At 54.4% G+C, this 12,500-nt stretch overlaps 1 protein-coding gene across 1 annotated transcript in view; it reads right to left on the reverse strand.

Annotated features, from left to right (window-relative positions):
• LOC311322082 (low-density lipoprotein receptor-related protein 1B-like) overlaps positions 1-12,500 on the reverse strand; it is a gene marked incomplete at both ends in the record, with an annotated part of 130,697 nt that overhangs the window by 13,245 nt on the left and 104,952 nt on the right. The window contains 10 exons of the mRNA XM_084454092.1: positions 2,130-2,264; positions 2,523-2,663; positions 3,041-3,163; positions 3,341-3,463; positions 4,908-5,040; positions 5,736-5,842; positions 7,728-7,875; positions 8,476-8,582; positions 10,496-10,612; positions 11,145-11,264. Coding sequence (XP_084310218.1) covers positions 2,130-2,264; positions 2,523-2,663; positions 3,041-3,163; positions 3,341-3,463; positions 4,908-5,040; positions 5,736-5,842; positions 7,728-7,875; positions 8,476-8,582; positions 10,496-10,612; positions 11,145-11,264 — 1,254 coding nt within the window. The remainder of the gene's footprint in view (positions 1-2,129; positions 2,265-2,522; positions 2,664-3,040; positions 3,164-3,340; positions 3,464-4,907; positions 5,041-5,735; positions 5,843-7,727; positions 7,876-8,475; positions 8,583-10,495; positions 10,613-11,144; positions 11,265-12,500) is intronic.

A 12,500-nucleotide genomic window follows, 5' to 3' on the forward strand; every position in this document is an offset into this window, starting at 1 on the left:
GCAGCATGCTGGAACCAGGCCTGCTAACCCCTCATTACACCACCCTCAGCAGCATGCTGGAACCAGGCCTGCTAACCCCTCATTACACCACCCTCAGCAGCATAGAACCAGGCCTGCTAACCCCTCATTACACCACCCTCAGCAGCATGCTGGAACCAGGCCTGCTAACCCCTCATTACTCCACCCTCAGCAGCATAGAACCAGGCCTGCTAACCCCTCATTACACCACCCTCAGCAGCATGCTGGAACCAGGCCTGCTAACCCCTCATTACACCACCCTCAGCAGCATAGAACCAGGCCTGCTAACCCCTCATTACACCACCCTCAGCAGCATAGAACCAGGCCTGCTAACCCCTCATTACACCACCCTCAGCAGAACCAGGCCTGCTAACCCCTCATTACACCACCCTCAGCAGCATGCTGGAACCAGGCCTGCTAACCCCTCATTACACCACCCTCAGCAGCATGCTGGAACCAGGCCTGCTAACCCCTCATTACACCACCCTCAGCAGCATGAACCAGGCCTGCTAACCCCTCATTACACCACCCTCAGCAGCATGCTGGAACCAGGCCTGCTAACCCCTCATTACACCACCCTCAGCAGCACGCTGGAACCAGGCCTGCTAACCCCTCATTACACCACCCTCAGCAGCATGAACCAGGCCTGCTAACCCCTCATTACACCACCCTCAGCAGCATAGAACCAGGCCTGCTAACCCCTCATTACACCACCCTCAGCAGCATGCTGGAACCAGGCCTGCTAACCCCTCATTACACCACCCTCAGCAGCATGAACCAGGCCTGCTAACCCCTCATTACACCACCCTCAGCAGCATGCTGGAACCAGGCCTGCTAACCCCTCATTACACCACCCTCAGCAGCATGCTGGAACCAGGCCTGCTAACCCCTCATTACACCACCCTCAGCAGCATAGAACCAGGCCTGCTAACCCCTCATTACACCACCCTCAGCAGCATGCTGGAACCAGGCCTGCTAACCCAACGGGCTGCTTTTCAGATAAAATGGGTCAATTATATTTACAGTAGCCTCCTGGGGATTAAATATAGTTAACCTCCTGGGATTACAATATAGTTAATTTACTGGGGGGGAATTTTAATCCCAGGAGGTACAATATATTTTAATCCCCCCAGTAGATTAACTATATTTTAATCCCCAGTAGGTTAACTATTGAACCTCCTGGGGATTAAAATATATAAAACCTCCTGGGATTAAAATATAGTTAACCTCCTGGGATTAAAATATAGTTAACCTCCTGGGATTAGAATATAGTTAACCTCCTGGGATTAGAATATAGTTAACCTCCTGGGATTAGAATAGTTAACCTCCTGGTGGGATTTAAAGTTAGCTTGGTATGACCATCCCGATCTAGCGAGCTCATTGCTTCGCTCCGCAATATTGGTCGGGCCTCCACCCCATTATGTGGGCGGGGGTACTTGCCTTGACAAACAAACACCTTCAGCCAATCAGCGTTCAGCAAACCTTTGCCAAATTGTCGGAAGAACGTCAAACGTTTCCACCTAGAAACTCCGCTAGTGCATACTCTTGTTCTTGTATAAGTGTTGTGATTAAGTCTATTTCTGCAATAACTGCACTTAGAGCTGCGTTTATTCTTCTAACGTTAACGTTACCACTCGTTGCTTCGGGAGCCGCCATGTTTGTTGAGCGAGTGGCAGGGACACGAACCAATCAGGGGCTGCTTTCCACTGTGGGGCGGGACAGCAGTTAAAACACAGTCCCTGATTGGCCCGGTATGGTCTGGAGGAGGTGAAGGCCAGACCGTTCTGCGTTAGTGAAACAGAATGTGAGCTGGTGAGAAGGGGATGGTCGTACCAGGAACATTTAAATGAGCCCCTCAGGTGTGTCAGAGAGAAGAGGCAGAGCAGAGACGTCCTTGCGCTTAGCTGGCGGACATTTCAAGCCTTCCTTTAGTGTCTGAAAAAGCCAACATTCAAAGTGGAGTGGAACACTAGGAGCTACTGTACGTACAGGTGCAAGGAAGGTCACTGCATACTTCACACTACAAACGTTTAGCAACAAAGAGAGAGAAGTCCTTGAGAAGAGAGCCGTCCTCCAGAGGCGGAGAGGGTCACATCCTGAACAGTATGTACCTTCACACTGTCGGCTGGCGGGGTCCCTGTGGAACCCCGGGTGGCACTGGCAGAGAGGATCTGCTCTGGTCTGGTTGCAGGAGGCGTCGTCCCCACACAGGGTCTCTCTCTCTCCACAGCCCTGCTGCTTGGACACTTCAACAGAACAAGCATGTGAGCCAGACCACCAGGACATGCGCTAAAAGCATCTAAAAGGTCAGACCTTCTTGTTATTGGTTAAGAATAACGCCAAAGATATCCAACATCTCAAAACGTACAATGCTTTTACACTAATGCATATTTAACACGTTCTATTTACAACATCCCTCTGGTGGCTCTTGAAGCCGGGGGTTTAGTGAGGCGTGTGTGGCTGTGAGGCGCGTGCCGATGGCGGCGTCTGTGGGCGTGGCTCACCGCTCCAGCAGCCCTGCTCGTCCGAGCCTCCGTCTGCGCAGTCGTCAAACAGGTCGCACTGCAGCTGCGCGGGGATGCAGCGATGGTTGCTGCAGGCGAACTCCGTCTTCCCACAGGGCCTGGGGGGCCGGAGCGCCACCTCTAAAAGAGCAAAGAGGCAGAGGACCGAGACGGGGGGGGGTTAGCGCACCACAAGGGGGCAGACAGACAGCCAGCGCCGACAGCAAAACCCGCTGCAAAAATAATGGGTACACCGCCGCCGTGACCTGGATTGAGTTGTGCTATTGTACCTCTGTCTGTGTGCATCCTTTCAGACAAGTCATGAGGAATGTGTTTACATCAAGCGCACACAATAGGTGCTCGACCGCCCGGCCCTTCACTGTAAACAACTTACTGAAAAATAGCTCACAGGAAGGAGAACGCAGCCGGCGAACCTATCAGCAGGAACCCTGTGTGGTAATGACAAGACTCCGCCAGGTTATTGGCCAAGCTGTCATAGGACGAGGTAATTGGCTCACCGCAGCGCTGCTCGTCTGAGGCGTCTCCGCAGTCGTCCACCCCGTCGCATAGCTGCTCCGGGCGCAGACACACCCTGCCGTTCCCACAGAGGAAGGAGCGCGCAGGAGGACACGCCCGCTGGGCTGCACATCACAAACACGCCGGGGGGGAGAGGAAGAGGCAACGCCGTTGATAAACTGTTTATCCGATTATCATCACACATTTTTCACACAAAAGTAGCATTGTGACAAACTCAGAAAATGCTTTTTTCTTTTCTTTCTTCTGCGTCTCTGACGAGCGCCCGGTCGGAGGGAACGCACCGCACATGTCGGGGTCTTCGTCAGAGTTGTCTCCGCAGTCGTCCTCCCCGTCGCACAGCCAGACCTGCAGCTTGCACAGCGTGTTGTTGCAGACGAACTCGTCCTGGCGACAGTAGTGTGGGCCTGCAGGAGGGCAGACATGTTTGACTGAGACACACCCGGGACGCGTCACGCGCTGCATGAAGACGGCAGGACAGACGACGCCGCGTCTCCTTAGCAGGACGTCGGGACACGTTGTTGCAAGGATTCCGGGGTCGGTATCTCAGTCAGCGGGTTTAGTGAAAACTTTGTTTTCTAAGCCTCTAAACTAAAGTTTGCTAACCCTGAGATTCAATTCAATCTTAGGGTCACCAGTAGCAAACTCAGTCTTCACTAAATCCACTTTCTGGAACCCCCCCCCCCCCCCCAACTCCCCGCGACTGAGTTCTAATGCTTCCCAAAGCAGAGAGGGAACTGATGCTCTTGTTTTCATGGCTTTCTCCAGCCCTCTCCTCACTGATGCTTTCTCCAGCCCTCTCCTTCTCCTCACTGCTACAAACAGAATGTATTCTTAACGACGGCTGGTTTCACCAGACATGCAGGAATAACAGAACACACCAGAGAGCAACGCCCACCGCCCCACAGTTTGATCACCAGGTGGCAGTTCGGTAATCACACTGTACATTTTCATTTTAGTAGAGTGAGGCGAGATGGGGGACGAGGACTTCCTGTACACTTGTGGGAACAAAGGCTGAGAGGAACCCCAGAGGGGGCAGAGCGCCCCGCCAAGCGAAGCCCCCTCACCGTGGTCTCTAACCCCCTCACCGTGGTCTCTAACCCCCTCACCGTGGTCTCTAACCCCCTCACCGTGGTCTCTAACCCCCTCACCGTGGACTCTAACCCCCTCACCGTCTCTAACCCCCTCACCGTCTCTAACCCCCTCACCGTCTCTAACCCCCTCACCGTGGTCTCTAACCCCCTCACCGTCTCTAACCCCCTCACCGTGGTCTCTAACCCCCTCACCGTGGTCACTAACCCCCTCACCGTGGTCTCTAACCCCCTCACCGTCTCTAACCCCCTCACCGTCTCTAACCCCCTCACCGTGGTCTCTAACCCCCTCACCGTCTCTAACCCCCTCACCGTGGTCTCTAACCCCCTCACCGTCTCTAACCCCCTCACCGTGGACTCTAACCCCCTCACCGTGGTCTCTAACCCCCTCACCGTCTCTAACCCCCTCACCGTGGTCACTAACCCCCTCACCGTGGTCTCTAACCCCCTCACCGTCTCTAACCCCCTCACCGTCTCTAACCCCCTCACCGTCTCTAACCCCCTCACCGTGGACTCTAACCCCCTCACCGTCTCTAACCCCCTCACCGTCTCTAACCCCCTCACCGTGGTCTCTAACCCCCTCACCGTCTCTAACCCCCTCACCGTCTCTAACCCCCTCACCGTCTCTAACCCCCTCACCGTCTCTAACCCCCTCACCGTGGTCTCTTAACCCCCTCACCTTCTCTAACCCCCTCACCGTGGACTCTAACCCCCTCACCGTGGTCTCTAACCCCCTCACCGTGGTCTCTAACCCCCTCACCGTGGACGCATCCCTCCTCGTCGCTGCGGTCCACGCAGTCCGGCACGCCGTCGCAGCGCCAGCGCCCCGGGACACAGTAGGCTCGGTTCTGGCACAGGAACTCGCTCTCCCTGCACTCTCTCTCACAGTCTACCTGTCAGCACACACACACACACACACACACGCACACACACCAGCCGAGTTGTCAATGATTTACTAGCGTCTGTGCGCGGCGTCCTAATGGTCGCGGTGGGCAGGCTGGACGCAGCGGCGGCCTCCGCAGGGAGACTGAATCACTGGTTGAATTAAACAACACATCCCCTTCAGCTAGAAACGCCCGGCTTGGGCAGGGAGGGAAATTGCTTTCATATATAATGCATGATGGAGCTTTGGAAGCTGTATCTCTTGAGGCTTGAGGCCTGATTTAGTGGCATTAAAAGTCAAGTGCACTAGGGTGTTCTAGGGTGTTCTATTGACTTTGAATCAAGAACATAGTTTTAATTCCACAATTATGGAAATAGCCCACAGCACAGGTGAATGCCACCAGGACAATTCCAGGAGAGAGAGAGAGGGGGGATCATAAGTAGATCATTAATAGATCATCAGTAGAGAACAGTAGATCATCAGTAGAGAACAGTAGATCATGAGTAGTGAACAGTAGATCATCATTAGAGAACAGTAGATCATGAGTAGAGAACAGTAGATCATCATTAGAGAACAGTAGATCCTCAGTAGAGAACAGTAGATCATCAGTAGATCATCAGTAGAGAACAGTAGAGAACAGTAGAGAACAGTAGATGATCAGTAGTAGATGAGAGAAGACTAGATCACGGTGGCATCATCACTCACCTCGTCTGATCCGTCTGAGCAGTCCCTCTGGCCGTCACACCTCTGGCTGGCCAGGACACAGCTGCCGCTGGCGCACATGTACTCTGTCTGCATGCAGGCTGAGGGCACTGCAACACACACACACACACACACACACACACTCTGATCAGGGCACTGCAACACAACACACACACACACACACACACTCTGATCAGGGCACTGCAACACAACACACACACACACACACACACACACACACACACTCTGATCAGGGCACTGCAACACAACACACACACACACACACACACACACTCTGATCAGGGCACTGCAACACACACCACACACACACACTCTGATCAGGGCACTACACACAACACACCACACACACACACTCTGATCAGGGCACTACACACACCACACCACACACACTCTGATCAGGGCACTACACACACCACACCACACACACTCTGATCAGGGCACTACACACACCACACCCACTCTGATCAGGGCACTGCAACACAACACACACTCTGATCAGGGCACTGCAACACACACACACACTGTGATCAGGGCACTGCAACACACACACACACACTGTGATCAGGCTCCTACGCCGTCTCTCTACCGGGAGGTAACGGTGTGTGCTTGTAACCAAGTGAAACAGAGTCCTTGTGAATCCCGAGTGTAAATACCATCCACCTGAGCCAATGGAGAGCTCGCTTTACAACGTCGGTGTTTGCAATGCGGAAGACCCGGGTTCGAACTGGTCATGCCGAAATGTGTGGGTTACACGCCGTCATGCCTTGTCATGTTGGTCATCGTTTAGTAACATGGTAATCATCGGTGACAACGCCAGTAACGTATGGTGACAGCGTCAAGAAAACGACAGATGAAAATGATCCGTTTGTGTTATGCTGTGGTATATGATCTGTTTGTGTTATGCTGTGGTATATGATCTGTTTGTGTTATGCTGTGGTATATGATCTGTTTGTGTTATGATCTGGTATATTTAGCCTCAGCTATTCTGCACGGTCAAAGCAACTTGTGTTTGAGATTCACCGCAATCGCCAAGGATACAGGACTACTTCAGTGAACTCATCCTCAGTGAGAGTCTCAGAGCACTCTTCCTCCCGGGAGAGGAAAAAGCTTTTAGATGCATCTTCATGTCAGGCCTCTTCCGTGCACCACCGTCCTCAGTTACCCCAGAGAGAAAGTTACTCACTAAAAATATTCGAGTTCACATATAAAAAAGAGCAGCAGTGAGGTGGATCATTTTAATTTCACACCGCTTGTTAGCAGATGAAGCAAAACGTCAAATGACTGTGCGCAAGGCTTCTTTCTGATGGGGCTTTTGAAGTAGCCTGCTACAGCCTTGATCTAATGCCTCTCCATCCCACTGCAAAGATCTAAGTTGGGAATGCACACCATGTATGAGTGGAAGATACCTGCTGTAGCTCTCTACCCTAGCTCTCTACCCTAGCTCTCTACCCTAGCTCTCTACCCTAGCTCCCTAGCTCTCTACCCTAGCTCTCTACCCTAGCTCTCTACCCTAGCTCTCTACCCTAGCTCTCTACCCTAGCTCTCTACCCTAGCTCCCTACCCTAGCTCCCTACCCTAGCTCTCTACCCTAGCTCTCTACCCTAGCTCTCTATCCTAGCTCTCTACCCTAGCTCTCTACCCTAGCTCTCTACCCTAGCTCTCTACCCTAGCTCTCTACCCTAGCTCTCTACCCTAGCTCTCTACCCTAGCTCTCTACCCTAGCTCTCTACCCTAGCTCCCTAGCTCTCTACCCTAGCTCTCTACCCTAGCTCTCTACTCTCTCCTCCTGACTCAGCTGAGCTAGTCTGTTGAGTTCGTTCGCTACGTAGTCTTGCAGCATGAGCAAACACAGCATCTGCTGCGTTTCTAAATGATAGGACGCCGTGGTAAAACATGTCAGACGTGATTATGTGACGGTGCTCAGCGCTCCCCTAATTAAAAACAGTCCTGTGGGTTCTGTGTGGTGGGACGGACCGTAGCTGATACCCGGCAGAAGACAGTTCTTCTCATCCTCGCCCATCTTGCAGTCTTCCTGTCCGTCACAGAGCCACTTGCGTGAGATGCACAGCAGGTTGAGGCACTGGAACTCATGGCGCGGGCAGGAGTGAGTCTCACAGCCTCTCTGAGGAAACAGGAAGTGACCCGGCTCAGTCTCCGCCCAGATCCACAACCACTTCAACCAACAGCACATTCACACCGGAAACACGCTCTTTAAAACACAAGTCTATCCTTTAAATAATGTCTTCTGTTTTTGTATTTCTGAGAAGATACTGGGTCTAACCCACACGGAGGAAGAGGAGGAGGAGGAGGAGGAGTAAGAAGAGGAGGAGGAGGAGGAGGAGGAGGGGGGGGAAGAGGAGGAGGAGGAGTAGTAGTAAGAAGAGGAGGAGGAGGAGGAGGAGGAGGGAGGAGAAGGAGGAGGAGGAGGGGGAGGAAGAGGAGGGGGAGGTGGAGGGGGAGGGGGAGGAGGGGGAGTAAGAAGAGGAGGAGGAGGAGGGGGAGGAGGAGGAGGGGGAGGAAGAGGAGGGGGAGGGGGAGGAAGAGGAGGAGGAGGAGGGGGAGGAAGAGGAGAGGGAGGAGGAGGAGGGGGAGGAAGGGGAGGACGAGGAGGGGGAGGAAGGGGAGGACGAGGAGGGGGAGGGGGAGGAAGAGGGGGAGGAGGAGGAGGAAGAGGAGGAGGAGGAGGAGGAGGAGGAGGGGGGGGAGGACGAGGAGGACCTACCTCGTCTGAGTTATCAGCGCAGTCCTGATCTCCGTCGCAGCGGAAGCGGGCAGAGATGCACTCCCCGTCAGCACAGACGAAGTCCTTGGACCTGCAGGTCAGCGGTTCTGAGAGAAACAGAGATGAAGGTTTATTAACCCCCTGGTCTCCCAGTTCCACCATAATAATAACTGGAGATATTTGGCATTGGATTGTACCGGAAAGGTCATTCATAATAATAATTCCAGGACCTCTAGGGGTATTTAATCCACCGCACGGCAGTGACACAAGTACACACACATGTTGCATGAACTCCCCTGTGTGTCCCTCAACCATGAACCCCTGTGTGTCCCTCAACCATGAACCCCTGGGTCCCTCAACCATGAACCCCTGTGTGTCCCTCAACCATGAACCCCTGGGTCCCTCAACCATGAACCCCTGTGTGTCCCTCAACCACGAACCCCTGTGGTTCCTCAACCATGAACCCCTGTGGTTCCCTCAACCATGAACCCCTGGGTCCCTCAACCATGAACCCCTGGGTCCCTCAACCATGAACCCCTGTGGTTCCTCAACCATGAACCCCTGTGGTTCCTCAACCATGAACCCCTGTGGTTCCCTCAACCATGAACCCCTGTGGTTCCCTCAACCATGAACCCCTGTGGTTCCTCAACCATGAACCCCTGTGGTTCCCTCAACCATGAACCCCTGTGGTTCCCTCAACCATGAACCCCTGTGGTTCCCTCAACCATGAACCCCTGTGTGTCCCAGAACCATGAACCCCTGTGTCCCTCAACCATGAACCCCTGGGTCCCTCAACCATGAACCCCTGTGGTCCCTCAACCATGAACCCCTCTGGGTCCCTCAACCATGAACCCCTGTGGTCCCTCAACCATGAACCCCTGTGTCCCTCAACCATGAACCCCTGTGTGTCCCTCAACCATGAACCCCTGTGTCCCTCAACCATGAACCCCTGTGTCCCTCAACCAAGAACCCCTGGGTCCCTCAACCATGAACCCCTGTGGTTCCTCAACCATTAACCCCTGTGGTTCCTCAACCATGAACCCCTGTGGTCCCTCAACCATGAACCCCTGTGTCCCTCAACCATGAACCCCTGTGTGTCCCTCAACCATGAACCCCTGTGTGTCCCTCAACCATGAACCCCTGTGTGTCCCTCAACCATGAACCCCTGTGGTTCCTCAACCATGAACCCCTGTGTGTCCCTCAACCATGAACCCCTGTGTGTCCCTCAACCATGAACCCCTGTGTGTCCCTCAACCATGAACCCCTGGGTCCCTCAACCATGAACCCCTGTGTGTCCCTCAACCATGAACCCCTGTGTGTCCCTCAACCATGAACCCCTGGGTCCCTCAACCATGAACCCCTGTGGTTCCTCAACCATGAACCCCTGTGTGTCCCTCAACCATGAACCCCTGTGTGTCCCTCAACCATGAACCCCTGTGTGTCCCTCAACCATGAACCCCTGGGTCCCTCAACCATGAACCCCTGTGTGTCCCTCAACCATGAACCCCTGTGTGTCCCTCAACCATGAACCCCTGGGTCCCTCAACCATGAACCCCTGTGGTTCCTCAACCATGAACCCCTGTGTGTCCCTCAACCATGAACCCCTGTGTGTCCCTCAACCATGAACCCCTGTGTGTCCCTCAACCATGAACCCCTGGGTCCCTCAACCATGAACCCCTGTGTGTCTCAACCATGAACCCCTGGGTCCCTCAACCATGAACCCCTGTGGTTCCCTCAACCATGAACCCTGTGGTCCCTCAACCATGAACCCCTGTGTCCCTCAACCATGAACCCCTGTGGTCCCTCAACCATGAACCCGCTACGAAACACCACCCAGCTCTGGACCGCCGCGGCGCCACAGACATCACGCCACCGACAAAACCACAGACAGGTTCAGCAGCGAGGGTCCGTCTGCCGTTCCCACGGCGTGGAGCCCTGGAGAGCCCCGGCGTTACCGGGCGGCGTTACCGGGCGAGCGTTACCGGGCGGCGTTACCGGGCGGCGTTACCGGGCGACTCACTGCAGTCCTCCTCGTCGGAGGCGTCGCCGCAGTCGCTCTGTCCGTCGCAGCGCCAGTGGTCCGGGATGCAGTTGCTGTTCTGACAGCGGAACTCGTGAGGCCCGCACGTCTTCTCGTCTACATGGACAAACAAACAAACAAACAAACAAAACAAGTGTAATGATTACAGGAGGTTTATCTCTTTCCCATCCTGGTAATCTTCTCACGGTGCCTCTATCACTGAGGAACAGCGGAGCATCTTCTATCAGCCGCATGCATAATCCATTGTTTACTCACAATCATGCAAACAACGACCGAGCGCTAATTCCCAGATTTAGAACGACATTAGCAACATTCAGAATTCTAGAATTCTTAATCCGTTTATAATTCAGGTGGTGCGCTCGACCGTGCCGGGAATTAAAGAGTTTTGCATGTTCAGAACAACAACTGTTAAGTGAACCAAATGAGATAATATTGACAGGTGAGTAACAGATGGCGGCATAACAGTGAATGAAGCAAAACGCTGCTTAATCCAGATCTGTCCGTGCTGCTGTGGTATTCCACCCTGGGGGGCCTTCAGCACCACACTGACACAACAACAACAGACCTCTGTGTGACTATATCCGTCTCAAAGCCCTCTCTCATGAGGGCGGCGTGCTGGCCAGCTCACCGCAGCTGGCCTCGTCAGAGCCGTCGGCGCAGTCCGGGTCCTCGTCACACACCCACAGCCTGGAGATGCAGTGCAGGGAGGTCTTGCACTGGAACTGGCTCGGGGAGCAGCTGCTCTCAGCTGCAGACCAGGACAAACGGAGAGGACATGAGGTCAGAGGTCAGCGCTCAGCGACAGGATGTGGAGCGTCGCCTCAGCGCCGACAGCGAACGGAAGAAAACAGCGTGCCGTTCGGCGGTGTCTGGCCAATCCGCAGACGAGACGGAGGGAAAGATTCAAGTAGAGAGTTAAGAGCGGAAGCACGCGCAGCCGGGAAAACAGACTTAAGGTCGTTCATTTGTGGCCCCGCCTCCCCTGATCTCCCCCCTGAGACCTCAGCCTTCTAAATCCTCCTCCTCCAGAGCCCCGATCCCAGACATCATCCCTGCGCTCGTCCGCCCCTGCTGGTGCATATACCCCCCCCCCCCCCACACACACACACACACACACAACCCCCACCCCTCTCAGCAGGGGGTCAGGCTCGCCCCGGAGCAGGGCGGGGTGTGGGTCCAGCCGTGGACGCGGCTCCGAGGGGATTCACCTCCACCACTCTGGGAGCCCCCCCCCCTTCAGCCTGGCGCCGGTGTGGCTAACGAGGCTTCTCACGGTCGCTAACGAGGCTTCTCACGGTCGCTAACGAGGCTTCTCACGGTCGCGGGTGGGCGGGGCGGGCGGGGAGACGTGTCTGCGCTGAGGCCAGGGTGACTTAGAGACGTCACGTTTGTTCTTGACGACATGGCAGCCGGGGCTGGATTACGAGCGCTTAGCTAATCCCTCCAGAACCCCGGGAAAAAAGCACCCCGACACGCTCCGCTCTCTCTTTAACACACACACACACACACACACACACACACACACACAGCAAGGCACGCACACACAAAAAGACACGCACGCATGCACACACACAAACACCTTTAACTCCAACCAAACTCCACTTTGAAGTCAAACTAGGTCGATCTAATGGAGAAGTTTTTATATTGGTGAGGTACTGCTTGCCCTCCGATAGGACGTTTTACATGTAATAGGACTTAATGAAGGACCTACGGTGAAATGCATCAGCGCTGCCCCTGGGGGGCACAGTTGAGCTGCGTTATGGTAGAGAGCCTTCGCAGGAGGAGCACCAGGGATGAATACTCAAGCATCTTCACTGAGGAGGAGACGCTACAGAGTACAAGAGTATGAGATCAGGTCTCACTCTGCCCAAGTCTCTCCCTCTCTCTGTGTCTCTCCCTCTCTCTGTCTCTCTCTCTCTCTGTGTCTCTCCCTCTCTCTCTGTCTCTCTCCCTCTCTCTCTCTCCGTCTCTCTCTCTTTCTCTC

The sequence above is a fragment of the Borostomias antarcticus genome (assembly GCF_949987555.1).
Source record: "Borostomias antarcticus genome assembly, chromosome: 19".
In the NCBI taxonomy this organism is placed as follows: domain Eukaryota; kingdom Metazoa; phylum Chordata; class Actinopteri; order Stomiiformes; family Stomiidae; genus Borostomias; species Borostomias antarcticus.